Source organism: Aptenodytes patagonicus, chromosome 12 (genome assembly GCF_965638725.1).
Source record: "Aptenodytes patagonicus chromosome 12, bAptPat1.pri.cur, whole genome shotgun sequence".
Lineage (NCBI taxonomy): Eukaryota > Metazoa > Chordata > Aves > Sphenisciformes > Spheniscidae > Aptenodytes > Aptenodytes patagonicus.
The window spans coordinates 8,178,903-8,200,596 of NC_134960.1; the positions used below are offsets into that span (position 1 = coordinate 8,178,903).

Below are 21,694 nucleotides of genomic sequence, written 5' to 3' on the forward strand. Positions count from 1 at the left end.
CTTAACATGCACTGTGCTCCTCTTCCAGCGCTAGTGCGGCCTTGCTAGAGAAGAAGATCTTAGCTCGAAAATCATGTTGATTTTCCACTATCACCTCAAGCACCAGCTGGACTAATTAGTTTGAAAATGCACCATTTGTTAAAGACAGACAAGGTGCAGCCTGACACCTGCTGTAATAATTACTTGCCTCTTTAGCTAATTGCTTGCCCACACTATTAGATGAGGGAAGTTGTCACCGTTGTCTCGAGTTGACAGTGCCAAATGGGAAGGGAGGAAATGGTGCTGTTGGAGGAGGTCAAGGGAGCTGGAGGATGCATTTTGGGATGGTGGGAGCAGGGCCAGTGCTAGTTCTGGTTTACACCTCCCCAGGGATGCAAAATCCAGTTGCAGGATACGTCCCAGCATCCACAGAGGTGGGGGCTAGATGCGGTGGGAAGAGGGACCCATTTGGAGAGTGGTCCCCTGACTACCAGGGACCTTGTTGGGTGACTCTGGGCAACACATTGCCTCTTCCCACCCCTGGTTCCTGCCTCTAAAATCCGGAGAAGGATACAGACATCCGTTTGAAAAGCTTCGATGACAAGTGTTATGTAAAGGCCAGAAATCATTACTAGTTATTGTTGGGATGCACAGGGGAGGAGCGCATGTGGAGATGGAAAAATACAGAGAGGAAGCAAATCAGAGCAGCAGAAAGCAAAGCACGGCAGTGCAGGCAGGATGGAGCTCCTGTGCTGTGGCGTCGGGTGGCTTGTCTCCCCTCAGACCCCGAGGAGCCTATGCAGAGACGGACCCATCTCCCCACGGCTTTGGCTGCTGATTTGGGGATGAAGCTGCCATGCATGCTACCACTGAGCCTGGGGCAGAGAGGCGGGAGGTGCCCATAGCTGCCAGCCCCAGCCGTGCCAGGCAGGACCAGATCTGGCCTCTCCACAGGCTTGTGACAGAGGATGAGGTGAAGCAGGAGCCCTTGGAGCTGGGGAAGGAGCTGCTCCTGGCTGCCCCGGGTCCTCTGTGTCCCCACAGACACAGTCAGGCCATAGCAGCCTGGGTCCAAAAGCTGCCCAAAATGGACCTTGAAGAGTAGAACATCTCAGGAGGGGATGGTTTGGTGGGAGCCAGTAATGAGCCCAACATCCAACTCACAGTCCCACCTGATGGTGGGGATGCTGGGGTTCCCTTGCCCAGGCAGACATTTGGGGCAAGGTTGGGAGAGTGGCAGCGTGGATGCGACCAGGTCCCTCGCAACTGCCCCCATTCAGACCCCAACTGCTCAGTGAAGCAACCCGTCATCCCAGTGGGGCTTTGAGATGCCTGGTCTGCTTTTGCAAGGGGTCGTGGGACACCGTTATGTCCCAGCTGTGTGTTGGGACAAGAAGTTGATTCATCTCCCACCTTTGAGCTGGGGCCATGACCAGCAGGGTGGCCAGAGGAGGATGGGGAGGAGGACACCCCCCAACTGCCCCAGTCCCCTGCTCCAGTCCCAAGAGGGCAAACAAGACCTTGCTGGCCAGAGTGGAGAAAGGATCTCCCAGGACAGACCCTGTGCACGTGGGAAAGAGAAGGTGGCCTCAAGTGACGCACTGCACTGGTTTCCAGCTTCACTTCTGTGCTGATGCAGAGCCCAGGGCAGCCCAGCCCCACTCGCTGTGCAGGGCCAGGGCTGAGAGCAGGGCTGCTTTTGAGGCTGGGGGTGAGAAAAGCATGGCCAAGGCTCTGGCAGCCGCTGATGCTGCACATCCCTTTCACCGTGCCTTCCTCCTTGCCCGCACTCAGCCTCTTCCTGACATCTAGTGGGAGCAGGGCAACACGGCAAAGGGATCCGGTGCCAGCTCCAGACTCCCAGACACACAGACACGCACTAGCCACCCAGCCGGAGCCACCAAAGGGGCTGGCATCAGCCACAGCACACAGCTGGGCTTCACCAGGACACGGCTGTTTCTGTAGAGAATTGCTGGGGGTGAAATTCAAGGTATAATTCCTCATGGAGCCAGTTATTAATGGCCTGGCAGAGACCCTGGTCTAAGGCATGGGACGTTTTTAGGGTTATCCACCATCTCAGACCACTTGAGCCCTCTCCTCCTCTTCTACAGTTGTTCCAGGTTCCCAGACAGTGTGCAAAGCAGAGCTGGGCAGAGGAAGTTAATGGCTTTAAACTAAAGGGGGGTAGGTTTAGACTAGAAATAAGGAAGAAATTTTTTACGCTGAGGGTGGTGAAACACTGGCCCAGGTTGCCCAGAGAGGTGGTGGATGCCCCATCCCTGGAAACATTCCAGGTCAGGTTGGACGGGGCTCTGAGCAACCTGATGTAGTTGAAGATGTCCCTGCCCACGGCAGGGGGGTTGGACTAGATGACCTTTAGAGGTCCCCTCCAACCCAAACTATTCTATGATTCTATAAGTTCCCTTCTTGCCCTTGGTTTTGGATGGCACATTTGGGAGGTAGAGGGAAGAGGTGAGGTGGGAGCAAGAAACAGGTGAGAGCTGTCCTGGCAGGACATCCCCATGCTCAGGGTTGAAGACCATCCCCTCTCCATCCAGGGCCACCCTCTCATTTTAGAGCCTGTGCGTGTCTCCCTGGATTGTCACTCATCCCTAATGCCAGCTGCCAAAAGCAAACCTGCTCCCGGCTCAGCCCTCAGTTGCAAAGGTGGGACAGGGACAGATGCTCTTCACAGCGTTCGAGGGACAGACACCCTCCAGGGTCATCCCACACTGGTCAGCATCTCTACCAGACTGGTCTCCCGGTTCCCGTCCTTCCTCAAAGCCTTTAGCTGCAATGACGGGCAGGAGCTAGTCCCTCCAGTCTTGTTTCACATGCTCACTTTCTGCGAGTAAAACCACCTTATTTTTTTCCCTTGTTGACATCTACCTTTGCTGAACTGTGTTCACTGTGTCTATCTAACTTGCTGTCTGAAGGCCAGGGTGTCACCTCTCCACACGTCCCCAAATCTCCCTGGTGATGCCCAAGAACTTTCATCAATGAGTGGCTAAAAGTTAAACACAGCAACAAAACAACAACAACAAAAAAAAAAGGTGTTTATTTCAATGACCAGGAAGAAAATTTAATTCAAAGAGCAAAGATACTAATATAAACCCCAAAGGTGCTCCAAGCAAACCAGAGTGATTTGCACAAGTCCCTTCGCAAAGCAGCCAGGCAGATGTGGCTCTGGTCCCCGGCTCTCCCCCAGCGTGAACATGGTGCAGACTCCCGCTTCTCCCCTGCATCCCCCCATTCCCCCCCCTTGCTGGAGGGATCTGCAGCAGCCCAGGGAGCTCCCACACCTGGGGAACAGGCAACTCGGGGGATAGGTGAGGGGCTTCGGGGGGCATGTCACTGGGTGAGCTCACATTGACCCTGCGGAAAAGAAAGGCACTTCCCAAACTTCAGCGGCATCCTGCCACCTGCACGCACCTGCCCTGGGACTGTGAGGTGTCCCTCCATCACCTGCCCATGCCCACCCCGATCCGACATCCCGAGCATATAGCCCCTTGGGGGAGTCATGGTGCCCCAGAGACAGCAGCAAAGAGGGGGGAGGACATGGCTCAAAGGTAGAGGAGTAAATCCAGCTTTGAGTTGTCCTCAGCCACCCTGCGCTCACTATGGTCACCGGGGAGCAAGCCCTTAGCTCCCCCTGACTGTCGCTCTGGGGAGGCACTTTGCTGGAGTGGAGGGACTGAGACCTCTCGCTCCTGGAGAGAGCAGGACAGGGAAAGGCGGTGGCCCTGGGCAGGGACCTCTCCAGAGCTGTGTCCAGAGCCTCCTGCCCCAGGCTCAGCCCAGCAACACGTGCACTAAGGAGCACTGTAGCCCCAGGCTGATTTTCTCTCCCACACACATGTCCAACAGCCCACTGAGCCCCTAGATGGGGTGTGGAGCCTTTGAGAAAAGCAGGGATAAAATTCTGGAAGCAATGTTAATCCAATGACTAAGTGGATGTTATTCCTAAAATTCAACCCAAAGCCACTGCAATTATGGATGGGAGACAAAAATCCCAAACCTTCAGAATTCCATGGAGGAAAGCCTGGTCTGTCCAAGGGGATAGTCTTTTCCCTGTGTTTAAAGATGAGCAGCAGCCAGGCACTTCCAGACAGGCATTTGCTCCCCTGACATGGGGCTCACAGCCTCAGTCACTGGTCCTAGCCCCTCCCTGCCTCTCCAGAGGTTCAGATCCCTTTGACTTCACTCTGTGCTCTTTTGGGGGATCCTGAACTGTTCTGGGTCCCAAGTGCAAGGATCCGGCCTCAGCTCAGATCCTGATTTTCTCCTGAGGAGGCAGAAAGTTCACAAGAAACACTGAACATGGGAAAATTGCACTAGTCAAGGAGCAGAAACTCTCACAAAACCACTTCCAGGCTTAACACCCTCACGCCATCAGACCCTTCCAGCCCCCAGGTCCGACCCGGCAACCTGAACCCAGCCAGGCTCGGGAACAGCAGCCTTTGGGTGGGGGGAAAAGCACCAACGCTGCCAAATCGCCCCCTTCCCACAGCACTTCACAGCAGTGGAGTTGGCAGTCGGGGAAGCGGCCAGCAGCCTCCAGCATGGCTCCAGCCTGGGGAAGTGGCCAGCGAGCTTGGCACAGCGAACACGGCAGAGCACCGAGCAGAGTGGGGACGTCCGGACCTGGGAGCATTCGGAGATCAGCATCTCCTCGCCATGTGGCCATGGAGGTGGTTAGGAGCAGGACCATGAGTTTCAGATTGTTTAATTTAACCTGTCTTCTCATTCAAATAGAAATTAAGTCAAAGTCGTAAGCAGAGGCAGAGCCGTCAGCTCCCAAGGCTGGGGGGAGCTGTTGGGACCTCTCTGCCTCCCAGTGCCACCTCTCCCAAGCCTGAAAATCTGCTGCACAGAGCAGGACCATCTACCAAAAACCCCTACGTTGTCCTTCAAAGAGGAAAAGCCAAAAGTGAGGCAATCCTGGCACTTGGTCCTCTGCCCTAAGGAGAATCCTCTTTAGCACCAAAGCAGCTCAGCAAGTGATTTTGGTTCCCGAGACACAACCCGGCTTTCCATCCCAGTCCCCCCCTCCGGCCGCATGGCACAGAATAGCTGTGTCACCAAGCAGCTCCCGGAGGCGGCATGGACGGTGTAGTGTTGCTGCTGGTGCGGCACCAGCCCCACCGAGCCGGGCAGAGGGTGCCCAACTCATCGCTGAGGTCACTTTCGGGGGGGGGGCTCAATCCACAAGCAAAACCATGAAGAAACACATAGAGAAACCCAAGGGGGTGGAAGTCTTCCCTGCGGAGAGGCTGGGGGCCGGGGGTCTCAGACGCGGCCCCGGGGGCTGCGCTCAGCCAGTGGGTGCTCAGCAGGGGGCTGCTGCAGCAGGGCAGAGAGGATGCGCTGCAGCTGGGTGAGGCGGGCACGCAGGGAGGTGGTGGAGAAGAGGTTCAGCTGGTAGGACAGGTCAAGGGGCAGGATGGAGATGAGCCACCAGCACCACGTCGGGCCATCTGCCGAAGCCTGGAGGGGAGAGAGGGAGAGACCCCCACGTCAGGAACTGCAAGGTGAATGCGTGGCCTTTGGACGGCATCGCTGATGGGAAACATTTGCTCTTGTCAGGATGGCAATGCCAGCTTTGGCTAAGGTATTCCTCTGAACGTCCCTTTTGTCTGTCCAGGCTCAAAATTGCTGGATAAACTAATTTAATTTCAGACAAGCATTCCCCAGGGAGTCTCCAGACACAGATGTAACCGGCAAAAAGTCTATACTAAAGAGACAAAGAAATATCTTGTGTGTTTCCTTGTTTAAGGCAATACTTTTTGTAAACATGGGTCAAATCCTGTGCGGTCATTGTCTTTTGGGGCATTTGCCTTATCATCACTCAAAGAGGTGAGGTGCAGGCCAGGCAGGCACAACCACTGGGCAGTGCTTTTGTAAACAGGTTTTTTTAAAACCTGAGCCAAACTAAGAGGGAAATGCTCGATTCAGCTGAAGGAGGATGAATCATTTTGTAATTTTGAGCACAGTGTTGATGCGACTGCTGGCCAGGACAGCCTTAGACTGGGACAAGCCAGCAAGAGCATATTTGTAATGATCCAGGCAGGAAACAGTTTCTTAAAGGAGTGAAAACTAAATTGTGTGCTTTCCCCCCCCCCCCCCCCCCGAATCTGAGTTTGTCACAGCAAGTTAATAAGCAAACTAGATCCTGCCCTCTTAGCTCCGCTCCTCTGGCCAGCTGTGGCTGTCTCAACGGAACATGATGAGAAAGGAGACTGCAGACTCGCTGAGCTGTGGGGTTTGTTTCTTTGCCCGTTTGGCTTTTTTTTTTTCCCCAAGTGTTTTCAAATCCGGGCAGTTCAGTTTCTTGGTTGTCATTTAGGAAAAGAGTCCAGGAAAGCTTTTAAAACTCAGTGCTCAGTTTCCAAGAACAATTTAAAACCATACAGAAACATTAAACAGTTTTAACAAATAAGCCCTACCATATTTCTGAGTGAGAGATGCCGTAACCAGTAATGGGAGTGAAAAACAGGGTCTGTTTTGCTCATCCTGGGGGGCAGCCGAGCAGGGAAGCAGGGTGGTCAGCACAGGAACGGCGCTGCTTCAGAGGTTCTCCTGGTACCCTCTCTATTTAGAGCATCCCTTCCCTTGGGGTATTACCTGGATGTCCTCTTCCTTCTCCGGCAGCGGTCCATGCTGCATCAATATGTGCCTGGAGGCAAGGTCTCCGTGCTCACAGAACTGCTGAGCCAAGCGGTAGGTGCTTTCATGCAGGCACTGCAGCTCCTGCAGCTCCTCCCCAGCCACCTGCGTGGAGGGAAGAGGAATGCCGAAGGTGTCCATGGGGAGGCTCTGTCCCACCACAGCCGGGGCTTTTGCCCGGGCCCTGCCCTCACCTTCTTGTCCTCCAGGTACTCAATGTCAGCAGTGTTGTAGCCATCCCTGTGTCCACGTCTCAGCACCCGGAACCGCCTCCTGCCGATAGTGTCCACCAGGGACCTCCCGTCCGCCAGCAGCTTGATCTGCCGAATCTCCAGCATGCAGCCGTAGTCAGCAAAACTGGAGGGAGCCAGGGAGAGAAAAGAGGAGCTGAGCTGGGATACCAGTGGTGGGAGAGCTGCTTCTCCTGAAGGAGGAAAAGGCACAGGAACAAGCTGGCTGGGAGGGGGAAAATTTGGAGATTAACTCAACTCTGTTGAGTTAGCACTTGCTGCTAACTAAGAGGGCAGGGAATAGCGAACACACTGTCCACACTCCCTTGGATTTGCCTTATACCAAAATAACTTGGGTCCTCACACTGCCCTGATGTCCAGTGGTCCTGAAGACACCATCCATTGCAGAGACATCCTCCCAAAGCCCAGAAAATGTTATTTATCCCATTTCACTTGAACAGGACTGGAGCACAGGGAGGTGGGTGTCGGTCTCTTCTCCCAAGTAACAAGCGATAGGACGAGAGGAAATGGCCTCAAGTTGTGCCAGGGGAGGTTTAGATTGGACACGAGGAAAAATGTCTTTACTGAAAGAGTGGTGAAACATTGGAAGAGGCTGCCCAGGGAAGTGGTTGAGTCCCCATCCCTGGAGGTATTTAAAAGACATGTAGATGAGGCGCTTAGGGACATGGTTTAGTGGGCATGGTGGTGTTGGGTTGACGGTTGGATTCGATGATCTTAGAGGTCTTTTCCAACCTTAATAATGATTCTATGATATGTCATGTAAATACAGGTATTTAACAGAGTACTTGGGTTAGGAGCCTGGAGACTGAGCCCACCCGAGATCTGGAGGTGCCACCAGGAACGTAAGGATGGCCACACTGCACCAAACAAAAGCCCATTTAGTCCAGTGTCCTCTCGTAGCTTGTTAAGGACAGAGTATGAGAAATACGGCAATTTTAAAGTGCTCACTAGGAGGAGCTGGAGGACATGGCCAGGGAACCATGCAGCTCAGAGACACCTTGAGCCAGAAGCTGTTCCCAGACCGTCATATTTAACAGCCACCGCTGGCTCTGCACAGCTCCAGCCCTGGCCCCATTCCTTGCCTGGCCGGTGCGATGCTGGGAGGCAGCGAGATCCCGTTTCACTCTGGTGTGTGGGGAACACACCACCTCCCTGCTGATTTTATCTGTGGGGTGCAGTAGGATAGGAAATTGCACCTTGTTCCTCCTCTCCAAACTACTCAGGATTTTAGACATTTGGGGCTGGGGCAGAGAGGGGCAAATCAGCCAGGGCAGAGGGAAGCCGCCTTGCCCAGGAGCTCACCTTTTCACATTCTCGTATATACACATGCCGAACCTCCTCGTGCCAGTCTCCTGGCACCGCCGGATCATGAGGCGGTAACGAGGCTCGAAGACGTGCAAAGGGCAGGCAATGCCTGGGAAGGACATCGTGCATACGAAGATGGGGATGTTCTTGGTCAGGCTGAGGGACAGGAGGAGAGACCACTATGAAACCTCCCGGAGCAAATCCCATCCCAAGGGCTCTGCATCAGCTGTTCCGCCAAACCAGGTGTGTCCTTTACCCCAAGAAGTGATGCTCTGGTGCAGAGCAACACCAGAGCTTCCACTTGGCTCACCAAGAGCCCAAGGACAGACTCTGCCCATAAAACAGCTCCTTGCAGAGATGCTCCCTCATCCCCAGCTGCCCCATGGGGCACGTCCGCACCCGCCCGGCACTGCTGTGACGTGGTCCTAGAAGTGGGACAGACATCACTTGAGCAGAACGAAGCCAGAGCAATGGTACATGGTGTGGACAGCCCCCTCGGAGCCCCTCCCACCCCCGTGTGCACACACACGCACACGCACACTGGAGCAGGTCCTTGCTTACTTGGAGAGCTCTGCCATCTCAGCCTGGTGCAGCTCCCGGCGCTCAGCCAGCTGTGCAGGGAAGGTGGCCAGCATGATGTCCTGCAGCAGCACAGTGGGGCTGTAGCTTCCAGCCTTCAGATACTAAAACAAATTAGACCCAGAAATAAGTTGGAGAAGAGCGGGGGGGGAGCCCTGAGGCCCTGCTGGGCTCTGAATCACGCTCACTTTTATTGGAGCTGAGGGTAATTTTAGATCAGAGAAAGTCAGGGATAAAACCTATTGGGGGATGTCAAGCCATCTAGCAGGACGGGATGTCAGCTACACCGAGACCTCCAGAAACAGCTCAGACCCAAGGCCCATCCAGCGCAGCGTCCTGTCTCTGACAGTGATGCAGTCCTTGTATGACAACCTAATTTCCCTGATGGTCTTATCCGAATCCCTTTTCATTAAAGATTAAATCAAATCTCCAGCCTAGCAGGTTTTCCATCCCTTTCCATTTTTAAAAGTAATTAGTATTCACTTCTTTCTTTCTCTCTCTCTCTCTCCCTCTCAGTCCTGTTTACAATCCCACTAAATCACTGTGGCATCTTGTGGAAATTAATCTCTTGGTCTTAATTATCAACTGTCTGGTCATTCCCACGTGAGTGGAGCTGACACCGCCGTGCCAGGGAGCTGCTAACGTAAGAGCATTGCAACTTCCCACCCCAGCCCTGGGCACACTGCCGGCAGCTGGAGCCGGTGCCCAGCTCTCCCTCAGGCTCCATCCTGCCGGACACATGCCCTCACCTCTCTCAGGCTCTGTTTGCAGAGGGGGCAGTTGGGCTGGTGGTCCAGGCAGCGTTCGAGGCACTCCTTGCAGAAGGTGTGCCCGCACGGTGTTGTCACCGGCTCGAAGAACATCCTGCAAAGGGACCAAAGTCAACGGACCGCAGAAAGCAACATGGAGGAAGGAGCGCAGGCAAGCCCAGCAGAGAGAGATTTCACAGAGCCCCTGTTCACAGGGCTGGGTGCCCTCAAAGCTGTCAATTCCCCAGGCCTGGCTCAGCATCCCACTTTGGAAACCCCGGCTGGTCTCAGCCCCACGGTGCAGGAGTCCCACAAAGCACCCAGGGACTTGCAGAGGCCCAGGCTGGTGCTGCAAGAGTCGAGCAGGTCAGGGTGGCCAAAGCTGTGGGTGCAGCTTCTGGCTATCCCCAGCCTTGTACCTGCATCTGCCTTGAATCACCTTGCTGAAGGCAAGAGATTTTGCTTCCAGCAGGAACAAGAAATTTCCCCTGTCTCCTCCTACCATTTCAAGGGAAATCTGCTGTCTTCACCAGCCTTCTGCACTGAAGACAGCAATGCTGCAGGGATGCAACGCCACGGAAAGCTATCTCATGCCGTGTCTTCCAAGCCCTGGCAGCCCATGACTATGAAACTCACCTTCACGAAAGCCACATTGACTAAGCTTTGCTTATAACTCCTGTTAATTAAATGTAAAGATTCCTAACTGGCTTATTCCTTTAATTAGAAGTCTGGGCTCAGACTGTTGGACCTGCACAATGATATAAGATGAGAACTGTCCCAGGCCGGAGCACTGCTCCCCGTCCCTGCAGGGTCCCCGCGGACCCCATCAGTACACACATGGCACCGCTTGGTCCTGGCAGGGCTGTGGTTCCCCAGACACCCACAGTGGTGTGTAGTCCAAAAGGCAGCGATGGAAAAGTGCCTCCTTCTCCCCTGCTCCAAGAGCAGAGCCGGCAGCAAGCACTCGGGTTGCTCACAGGTAGCTCCAGAATCAGAAATGAAATTAAGGTCTTGGGAAAGCCCTGCTCAGCACTGAGCCCTGATTCCTCCTGAACACTATGTTTCCCTGCTCTCAGAAGAGACCTAAATTCACCTAATTCAGATCAGATACAGCCTTGATCTCTCTCTCCCTTGTGTCATTCCCCCATGCCATGCCCAGACCTGGAAAAAGCTGCCGTACAGGAGACCTTGACCGTCTTGCACATCCGGCGGTGCAACACCCAACCCTCTGCCAGCAGCAGCTTGCACAACTGCTCAAGGTCCTGGGACATGCCAGAAATAACAACCTGGTTTCAGCATGCCCTGTGGCAGCACCCAGTCCTTCCCCTGCCCTGAGTCAGAAGATGGACAGGGGCTCTACCTGGTCCCCTCTTCCATCTCCGGGCACAGAGCTCAGAAATGCTCCCCTCTGGGTTTGCAATACCCCTGTTGCTGATGGCAATTCCCTGGGGCAACATCTTCCTGTTCCAGCCTGCAGTTACAAAGGGCAACCACCACTTTCAGTCTTTGACCCCGCTGAACATCCCCACCTCCGCTCCAATGTCCCAAGCGATACAGACCTAACGATGCTGCGCCCTGAGACAGGGCAATCTGAGCTCTTACAGCCTGGCAAGGCAAAGCATGCCCCTGTCCTCCCCTCTTATCTGTTATCTCTACTGAAACCTGCATTTCAGCAGTACTGGGGACTGAGCTTGCTATTAAGATGTGAAGAAAGATCCGCACCAGGAAAGAAAACCCAGCAGGTGTTAATTCTTCATCCTAAAAGCTCTCCTGCCGGAGAACTCACCGTATGCAGAGGGAACACTCCAAGTCAGATACGCTCAGCAGCTCCCCGAGGCATGTCTGGGTACACTTTGCTGCTGCTGTTTCCTCTTCGTTATCTAGTGGCAAAAGAGAAGGAAAGAGAAGACGGCCCCCCATTTCAATACTGAAAATTAATCTTTGCTTTCTGACCTTGTTCTGAGGTGTAAGTAGTTAATTGCTACACAAAGTGCTTTGAAGGTTAAAACAAAACTGTTTGGAAATGTGACATAACCCCCCCCTATTAACCCATCTCTTCATCCATAGCTTTTCCATCAGTGGGTCTCATGGTACTTGGTAGAGGAAGGTGGTATCTCCCTAGCTCCTTTTGCAGGCAGGGAAACTGAGGCACTGGGAGGTGAAGTGGCCTCAGAAGCTCCCAGATGGTCGTCTCTGGAGACCTGCCACAAGGCATCACCACTGCTTTATGCAAACCCACATACGTGGAAGCCATCTGGCTGGATGCTGATGGCAAGTTAATGCCAATGGAGGTACCGCTTCCCCCAGCTCATGACATGCTGTGTCCCTCGCAAGGGACTTTGAGTTCTGATCTAAAACCCATGGGAACCAAAGGAATCCTCTCCCTGGCTCCACATAGGGAACAAGTGATGTCTGGCTTTAGCAAGAACTTTTCACCAAGTGACACCCAAAGGTTTGGTGTACGTTCACCAGCTCAACACAGGAAGATCGGATCCTCCTCACATGCGTGAGAAGCAGCAAATGTGCTGGCCAGAGCTGCCCCATCAGGTGCCCCTGGGATCTCTGCTCGCTGAGCTGGCACACAGCGCAAACACTAAGTTTTCAGTGCCAAAATGGATTTTAAACAAGTATTTCGCATGAGATGAGATTTTGGTACCTTTGACGACACTCACCTACCAACTGCGAGCCCTGTCTCTCTGCTGAAGTCTCCAGTTCCTGCCGTCGCCCCGGCTGGGAAAGGGTGGCTGTCCCCTGGCCATGCTCAGACCCAGCATCCCCTCTGCCATCCGCTGGCTCTCCCTTCTGATCCTAGACACAGCAAAGATGAAATCAAGCCCAAAACCTCTTCTCCCTTTGAATACACTGCCCCATCCACCCCACCGAGCCTGATGGCACCGGGAGTTTTTCCAATGTGTTGGTGTATGTTAACATCTTGCATCTGCGGGACAGCAGGAGAGCGTGGCCTTCACAGACATCCCTACTCATCTCATGGCTAAATCATGGGTTTACTCTGTCCAGATGTACCACCTGGTATTTGGGTGTATCTGAGCCCATTTTCTCTGATTTCCCCCCTCTCTCCAAACCTGCCAAATTCATCTACAGAAGGCAAAGAGAAAAAGATGAGCTTTCCTTAATAGCTGCTAATGGTCTGAACTGTTCTCAAATGTGGTTTTTGGATGAAAAAAAAACATTAAAACTGACATTTTCTTTTTTTTTTCCCCTGAATATAGTGTGACTTGGGTGTTTTAAACACGAGAGTCTAAAATCTTACCAGAAGTATTGCAGAATAAAACTGGGAGAGGACTGGAGACAGAAGGAGCCTCCTCTGTTTCCCCAGTCTCCGCAGCATCAGCTCTGATGGTGTCTTTGCTCTCCCACCCTCCACTACCTGCAGCTTCTCATCCCAGCATGCAACCGTGTGCACGTGGCTATGGTCCTGCACAGCCTCTCCTTACCACACCTCCTTTCCCATCATTGGAAAACCCCAATTTGGGATGTCCCAGAGGCACATTAAGTCCCATCGCAGACTCAGATCATTGCAGGCTCTCTCACCTGAGCTTTTGCGGAAGACGATGGGAGCGCAGGGCTCCCTCCATCGACCTGAGGACCAGTCAAGCCCTGGTGAGCATCACCCGGGTGTGCAGCAGCCATGCATGGCTGAGGAGCATCCTCCCGTGTGAGGATCTGCAAGGAGAAAGTAGAGCTCAGGGGGTGCTGGGAGAAGGAAGCAGGGAGGTGAGTGGGCTGCCAGGCTCCCTCCTTCCCCAAAGCAGCCTCCTGTTCACCGCAGGGCACATCGGGGTTCCTTGTTTCAGCGCTGGCTGAGCTCTCTGTCAAACAAATGCCTTAGCAGTGCGTAAGGGAGAAAGCAGCACGGGGCAGCGAACAAAATGGTGTATTTTAAGGGGTGGGACCCATGTTCTCCATCACCCACAAAGAGCAGGAAGGGAGTAAGCTGTGGAGGGTACAAGGTTGTTCACCATTCCCCTGCCTTTTCCCTCCTGGAGGGCAAGTGTCCGTTCATGCATGAAGTCCCCATGCCAGGGACACTGCCAGAGGCCCCACTGGTGATGGTGATTTTGGTACACAGATGGGTGCTGGCCTGAAATCATCTGCAGAAAAGACATTGACTCTCCAGTGGCAGTTTTCAGCTGGCTGCTTTGCCTTGGGTGACTACTGATGCTGCCTCGAAGCCCACCTCATGCAATGTCAGTATCTAAACCCTGCAAAACCTGAGACTTTGAAGATACGGACTAAGGAAGAAGAGTTTTCTTCATGGGTGAACCTGCGTCGGAGTGATGGGAAGGCTCTTGGACCAGGACCCGACTTCACTTGATCCCAATGCCGGCCAGAGCAGCACGACTGTGATGGACGCGAGTCCTTCAGAGGACAAGGGCATCTCCCTGTGCGATGTGAGGGCACAGGACCCCGCCACGGTATGGCCCACGCACCTTCTCCATCTCTCTCCGAGCAGGGTGGAAAAGTGGACTGAGCGTCAGGCAGTGCTCCCACGCCAGCAGGGCTTCGTCTCTCTGTCCCATCTCCAGAAGCACCTTTCCTTTCCTGAAGAAGCCCTGCAGAGCAGAAACACCTGTGGTGACTTGGAGACAGTGACCAGCTGAGCACATGCCCCTTCAGGTCCCATGCAAGCCCCAAGGGAATCTCCCTCCAGCCTCCTGACTGCTCCCATTCCAGGCCAAAGCACCCAGACACATCACTGCTCCCATGCTCAGACTTGCCCTTTTTGCCCACCAGGTCCACCCGCAGCCAGGTACCCATAAAACAGGACTCTTCCAAAATGCAGCAGTTGCAAAAGCCAAGCAAACAAACCCTACAGAGACCTAGAGAAGGAGTCAAGGACTTCTGCCTTTGAAGCTGAAAAACTATTGCCAATGAGTGCTTCACAAATCAGCAAGCGAACTCCCAGGGCTGAGTTCTCCAAGGGCAGCTCAGCCTCCAGCCAACACTTCCCTGAGCCCCCAGCTGCTATCCTCAGCACCAGCACGGCTACGTGCCCTCACCGCCTGCACGCCAGCAAGGAGGGATGTGGTGCCAAACCTCTCCTGTTAGTGCAATGCAGCCCTTGCAGCCTGGATTTCCAACTTAACAGGTTTGGCAAGTGTATTTCTGAGCAGGACAAATCCAATGGCTAGGAGAATTCAGGAAAGGGGGAAACTGCTCCCATACAGTAAGATTTGGCTCCAAGTGCAGCCGGCCAATGGGGCCTCCCCTCTGCTCACCTCATGCTCTCCAGGCTCAGCCCTACACACGGCGTCCAGGTCCTCCAGCGCCCGCGAGTGCTGCCCCAGCGCCACGAACACCTCTGCCCGGCACAGCCGCAGGGAGCTGGCGTCCGGGGCTGCAAAGAGAAATGTCATCACTCCTGTGATGAGTCCATGCGTGGTGAGGCAGTGGCACTGGATGAGGCCAGGGAGACCCCGCCACAGTGGGATGGCCCCTGCGCCACTGCCTCGCGTTGAGAACAGCCAGCTCCTGCACTCCTCTTCGGCAGGAGTTGCTGGCCTCATAAGTCTCAGCAAGGAAGTTATCTTCCCTAAATATCTGGTTTAAAACTCTTTGAGGCTCTTCCCTTTGTTTTTCCCCATCTCCCACGAATGCCCTCAGCCAAGGGGCCTCACCACTGCCTTGAGGCTCAGCCACGCTGGGATCTGGGCTCTCATCCATCCTTTTGGAATGCAGCAAAAACGTTGTACCATACACATACTCCCTACGGGGGCTGTTGCCACAGGAGGCTCTGCGATGTGATTCACCCAGTGGAGCCACAATAACACGTTACCAAACGAGCCTGCAGCTACAGAGACCTGCGATCCCAAAACACCAGGGAGCCTCCCAGACGCACCTGGCTGCCACCGCTCTCCCGGGGCAGAGGGGAAACCAGGGCAGGGGGTGCAAGGATCTGCCCCTACCACGTGACTCAGGGTTTCCAAGAATGAGAAAAGGCTGAGATTTCCCAAAATGGAGGAAGGGAACTGAGCATCCAGTTCCTCGTCAGTGAGATGTCACTGACGGGATCTCAGTGGTGGGGGGGCACGGCTCCCACAGGTGCTTCTGGCTGTGACACCCCAAGTGTCACGGTGCTGGATGTCCCACACACTCCTGCCTGCTCCTAAATAACAGGCAGTGAGACACTCTTCTCTCCTGCCTCAGGGAAACCCCAGAAAGACCTTCCTTTCTACCAGCATTGCCAGCAGGGTAATTGGGTTGGGGGATGTCAGGGAGTATGAGCAAGCAGCACCCCGAAAGCCAACACAGTGTGGCTCATGGAGTAACCAGGTGTGGTTTGAACTGTGGAGGATTCCCAGACCCACCCCGTTATATCACAGCTTGCCATGGAGGTGACCTACATCCATCGCACTGCTGGCTTTCCAGCTAAGGCAATGGGTCCGTGCACCTGGCCCTGTGTCCCACCCCCAGTGCTGGCCATCACCAGCAGGATGCTGGCTCTGAGGCCAAACCTGCATCATAAATTAGACACCATTTGCAGGCACTGGTGCTGCATTTACTGTGGTAAAGGGGGGCTGGCAGCACTGCCTTGCTGAAGGGCCAGCAGGTCCTACCAGGGTGAGCCGGGTCCAGGGGGCTGGGCAACAGCCGACCAGCGGTCACCAGGAGACATCATTGCTGATGATGTCTCCTGCACTCCCAACCCCGGCAGCCTTTCCTTCTGCCCCGGTTCAAACACGGTGCTGATGCAGCTCTGCCAGCAAACTGCAGGTCCGGACTAGCAGCCCCATGACAGCAGGGTGTAGGAAGCCGGCGTCTGCCTGCACCCCTGCCTGCCTCCGCTGTCACCATGCCCAGGCGCCCACCGATCTGCCCAAGCGCCCACCACGTCTTATCATGGAGGAGGAAGCTCTGCCATGGCTATCGCCTCCTTTTGTCCCCATGCCCAGCGCAGAGCACAGGGAGACCTTGCTCTCTGCCTGGGGCTCAAGGTGCCACTGCAACCCGGAGAGCAGCAGAGAGCCTGGTCCCAGCTGCTCCTGCACCAAGGCTGCACTGGCCATGCTGAGGTGTGCAGCAGAGCAACACCTGATCCCTCAGAGCTTATTTTCATTTATAATGTTAGCTGGGACCTTAGGGCTCAAGTCAGGAAACGTGGGAACTTGCTGCTCAGTACCCCATTCCACAAGCACGCATCCAGAGACGAAATATTCCAGCCCCTAACGACAGGTAGAGATGAACAAACAGGTACAAAGTCTAGAGGCTTATTTTCCATGTACGCAAACCCATTCGAACATTTGCATAGCCCAGCAATAAAGCGACTGATTTGGTGAAAACAAGATGTGTAAAATGGGGCTATGAATTCTGCATTTCTATTCTGCTGCAGCTATTTTTGATCTTTGATATCATTAGACATTAGGGACATAAGCCAGCTGGCAGCCCCGGCGGCTGATGAGTGACTGATAGTGCTCCCCAACCTCCCGGATCCAGGCATGTCAGGAGGCCTCCTGTGTTACACGTTACAGTGCATTTTTTTTGTTCACTTAGTAAAACAGAAGATAAAAAGTTGACAATTCATTTTCTCCCAAGTGAAGGGAGCTGCTCTGTGGGCTGCGCTGAGTGGGGCACTGCAAACTGGCCCATCGTGCAATGCTGAACCACAAAAAAACCCATTCTCCTGGGTTGAACATTTATCAGTGGTTATGTTTGAAAGCGAAGGGGAGCCCATAAGAAGTTGTGCATCCCAAAAGCGGTCTGCAGGCTGCAGGAGTTGGAAAACACATCCTGAAAGTACCACCTACATGGCTGAGCCTGAGCAGCACCAGCAAGCACAGGTTTACGGGAGCTGCAGCTGTGATTGCAATTTCCTCGTTGCCCTAAGCTGGACTTCCCCTGTCCTTCGGGGAACGGAGGGTGCAGGGAAGACCGAGGACAGAGCTTGCAACGTTTCGTCTTTATACTCACAGAGGCTTTTTAAGAAGAGATATGTAACTGTACAACCCAATCAGACAAAGTCTGGCAATGATGCAAACAGTACTAGAGAACTGTGCACATGCATTTGCGTTGAAGGACGAGTGCGCAGGGTATGAGACGGGCGCCTTGGGAGGTTGCATAAAGGGACCTGCTTTCTGCTGCCAACACCAGGATCGGCCAGCCCGCTCAGCCCTTTGGTTCCAGGCATACCCTCAACCTCTGGCACTTGTCTCACAGTGGGCGATGAATAAGTGTCTGCACCGCGGGAGAAGAGCTGACTGCTGTCATAGAAACGCTGGTGGAGAAAGGACCTTCTGCCTCCGCCGTCTCAACCCCCTGCTCCAGACACGTTGTATAACCCCTTTTATTTAAGCATTACTCTCCAAGAAATCCACTTACAGCCACACATTAAAGCAGATCAACCGCCCTGGGCCCGATCCTGACCTGGCAGACAAATGTCTTGCCGGAGCCGGTTACAGAAGGGGGCCGGGAGAGATGACACACGACACCCTGCCCTGCACCGTAGGGCTGGCGCAGGAGCTCGGCCAAGGCTGTGTCCTCGCCAGGATCTGGGGGCGAGGACGTGTCTGTCCCAGACTGGAAAAGTCCCAACCACTTTACATAATGGCCATCCCCCCAGGCAGAGCTCTTCCTCCGGTCCTGAAATATTGCCGGGCGGCAAGATGCAAGAAGCTGTTTGTGGTTCCTTCCTCTCTGGCCGCTCACTAACGCCAGAAGCATGTGGCCGATGGGGCGCAGGCTGTGCACCCTGCCCTGCCCGCGGCCCTAGCAGCCGGGATGAGCTGGCTTGCCCAGCCACCCACCCCCTCCCATCACCCCGGGACACCTGCGGACATGGGAGAAATGCCCAGCAGCTGGATCCCCCCTCCCCATCCCCACCAGTCCCGCCTTTCCAACACTTCCAGCTTCCCAGGTCTCCCAGCTCTGGACTGTGCAGGCTCCGAGGGCACTGCGGTGCTGGGACAAAGTGACCCACACTGGTACCCACCTGCTCCAACAGCACAGCCTGCGCATCCTTGTCTCAGCTGTAGGGCTGGCCCCTCGCACCCAGCATCCGCACCCCCCAACCCGCCCCGCCAGCCCCCGGGCCCGGTGGTGCTTACCCAGCTCGACCCCTTTCTGAGCCATCCTCAGTGCCTCCCGCGCGTCCCCACGAGTGAGATGGTCCTGGACACGGGCTGCCAGCCAGGCTAGCCGGCTCTCCCGCTCCACGCATTTCTCCAGCAGGCCGCAGAGCACCACGTTGCACCTCGCCGCCCCGACGCCCAGCAGCTTCAGCCTCTCCTGGCACAGGGGACAGCGGGGGGGCACGGCCCCCCCGAGGCACGGCTTGCAGAAAGAGTGACCGCAGGACACGGTCACCGGCTCCCAGAGGAGGAGGAGGCAGGAAGGGCAACGCAGCATGTCCAAGCCCCCGCCCCCGGGGCCAAGGGGCTGCCGGATGGGGCTCCCCCCCCGGGGTAGGGGGGACGGGCTGGGGGGGCCGCGGCTCATCGCAGCAGTTGCAGCCGAAGAGGGGGAGCTGCCCCTAGGGCCAGCGGTGCCCGCGGTGCCCGCGCAGCCCGGCCGCCGGCGGGCCCCCGCGCATTGCCCCGCTCCGCTCCGCTCCGCCCGGCTCAGCCCATCCTCCCCGCGGCTCCCGCCCCGCCCGGCCCGGCGGAGGGCTGCGGCTCCCGGCGCGTCCCGTCCCGTCCCGTCCCGTCCCGTCCCGTCCCGTCCCGTCCCGCCGGGGCAGGACCCCCCCCGAGCCGAACCGGCGGGGGGCGCCGGTGGCGGAGCAGCCGGGGCCGCCATTGGCTGCCGCCGCCGCAGCGCTGCGCCGCCCCGCCCCGCCCCGGCCGCGTTTCGTAACGGAGCCGGCGGTACCGGGGGCGCCGCGGAGCGGGCTGGGGGCGGGGGAGGTACCGGGCGGGCAGCGGGCGGGATGCGGGGGGGGGGGGAAACCCCGGCGTGGGGTCGGGCACGGGCTGCTGAGCAGCGCCCGGGGGTGTTGGGGGGCTCCGGTGCCGATCCCCCGGAACCGGGACGCGGGGGTGTTGGGGGGCTCCGGAGCAGCCGGGGTGCAGAGTACAAGTGGCTGTCGGGGGCACACGAGTGTGAGGCCATGCGGGGGGTGCTGGAGAGCTCCCCAGGCCAGCTGGGGCACAGGGTCCCCGGGGGGATCTGGGGCACTCTGAAGCAGGACCAGGGTGCAAAGTGCTGGGGGATGTTTTGGAGCCAGCCCATGGTGTGGGCTGCCTTGGGTATCTGGGGTACTGCGGAGCAGGGTTGGGGCACAGGTCCTGGGGGGCACAGGGTGCTCCGGGATGGAGCCAGGAGGGTGGGGTGCTCCCGAGTGGCTGGGGCACAGGATACCCGTGGTGTTTGGGGTGCTCAGGAGCAGCCCAGGGCGCAGGGTGCCTGAGCTAGCTGAGGCTCTCCAGAGCCGGACTGGGGTGCAGCATGTTGCAGTGCTCCAGCGCAGCCAGGGCTGGTGAGGCTGGGGCGCACCAAAGGCCCCTTTGCAGACCCCACCATGCAGACCCATCGTGGCAGGATGTTTTGGGGGAAAGGGGTGTCCCTCCAGTGTAGATGGGAAACTGCATCTCCCCCAGATGCTCTACTTACCCAGAACTGAACCAGTTCAGACCCTGTTTGGGGAAGGTCTCCTTCCCACTCATGGACCCCCAGGATGGGCTCTGTGTCCCAAGGGAGATGTATCCCCCCGCCACGCAGCCATACAGCAAGGAGCCAGCAGCTCTTGCATAGCAGGTGCTGGGAAAAACAGCTGAAATCTGGCAACCCTGGAGCTCAGTAGATCGGACTTTATATAAGGATGATGCACATTCCCCAAGGGCTCTTCTGTGTGTCCCCAAAACCAAACCAAACCCATGCACGCGCAGGAAAGGATGCTCAGGGAGGGAGATCACCAGTAGGATGTGAGTGCTGGTGAAACCCAAGCCCCACTAAGGGAGTGGCTGGCAGAGGTTTGGGCTGTGGAGCAGGTTTTGTTTCAAAATCTACTGTGATTACATTAAACAGCTCATGAATGGTTTTAAAAGCTCAACAACTAAGTATTTTATGTGGGCTTGGAAGGCTTTGTTGCTCGCTCCATTATCTTTTTAAGTGATCCCTTCAAGACTGGAGAAATCTCAGGCCCTGTTTAGCAGCACAACCCCAGACACCTCCTTAGCGTGGCATTAGGGACAGTGGTTACCCCGGGAGCATCGTGGGGCTGTCAGGGACTCTGCCCCACAGGGGACATTTTCATGTTCCCCATCCACAGGATCAGTCTTTGGCTGCCCTCCCAGAGGGACCTACCACATGACTTCCCCCAGCAGTTCTCCCATGGGCATTTCTCAGATGGGCAAGGCTCATTCACACCAGACACTCTCCTCTCGTGATTTAGTTCTCACCATGGCTAGTTTTTCCACCAAAACCTGGATACTCACTAAAACAAAAGATTGCCACCAGGGAGTCCTCACCAGTCTTACCTCCAGATTACTCCTCAAAAGGACATGTTCATGGCTCCTGAGCCGTGAAATGAGGGTGATTTTAGCTATTGTGGCCAACTTTGCAGCGATGTGCTTGAAGAGTGCTCCCGTAACCTGTTTGTGTGGCTCAGCTTGGGAGCCAGTGTCAGGTGAGGAGCATAGCATCTTTCATCACCCCAGCCAGCTCCTCCGGGAGACACAGGACTGCTTCCTGGGACCTGCCTTGTTCTTTTCCTCACCTCCTGATTCACTCCACAACCATTCTCATGTGTGTGGGCTCTCCAGCACCTTGTAAGCAGCAAGGACATGCTGCTGCCTTTGCATAACGCAGTTAAAAATCAATCAACCACGACACGCGAGTCCATTGGAAACCAGGCTTCATTAGCGCCAGCGCAAGAACAATTTGTTTTCTTCATTCCATCCAGAGCTGAGCTGGTTCTGAACTCCAAATGCTTTCACTTGTCACTGTTTGTGCTGACTCAGTACATAACTGAAAAAAAAAAAAAAAAATTAAAAAAAGTTTTAAATGCTTAATGCTAACCATTCTGCTGGCCAGATGAGGACTTCACGTTTTGCATAACGCAGAACATGTCACACTGTGTTTAGGAACCATTTTGAAAGCACAATAGCATTTATTTTTTCACTTGAAAGGTGGGAAACAGCCCAGGGTCAGTGCAGGGTGAGGAGTTCCAGGTGTTGCTGCAGGAGAAACCAGCTCATCCTCTGGCTCCCA

General features: G+C 55.4%; 1 protein-coding gene across 1 annotated transcript; it reads right to left on the reverse strand.

The window, feature by feature from the left end:
• Window positions 1-3,016: 3,016 nt before the first annotated feature.
• LOC143166106 (LON peptidase N-terminal domain and RING finger protein 1-like) lies at window positions 3,017-19,054 on the reverse strand. The gene is made up of 12 exons (XM_076350188.1): window positions 18,592-19,054; window positions 14,770-14,888; window positions 13,981-14,103; window positions 13,082-13,213; window positions 12,202-12,337; window positions 11,316-11,409; window positions 9,530-9,644; window positions 8,763-8,884; window positions 8,199-8,357; window positions 6,840-7,002; window positions 6,604-6,750; window positions 3,017-5,466 (listed from the first exon to the last, which is right to left on the reverse strand). The coding sequence occupies exons 1-12, from the start codon at window positions 18,980-18,982 to the stop codon at window positions 5,269-5,271; spliced, it is 1,899 nt and encodes a 632-aa protein (XP_076206303.1). The 5' UTR covers window positions 18,983-19,054; the 3' UTR covers window positions 3,017-5,268.
• Window positions 19,055-21,694: the final 2,640 nt, after the last annotated feature.

Bases quoted from the DNA above. Each gene is read 5' to 3' on its own strand.
- LOC143166106 (XM_076350188.1), bottom strand. From the start codon at position 18,982: ATGAGCCGCGGCCCCCCCAGCCCGTCCCCCCTACCCCGGGGGGGGAGC. The intron at 12,338-13,081 runs GTGAGAGAGCCT...TGCTGTGTCTAG, and splicing joins CGTCTTCCGCAAAAGCTCAG to GATCAGAAGGGAGAGCCAGC. The intron at 11,410-12,201 runs GTGAGTGTCGTC...TTTTGCCACTAG, and splicing joins ACAGGGCTCGCAGTTGGTAG to ATAACGAAGAGGAAACAGCA.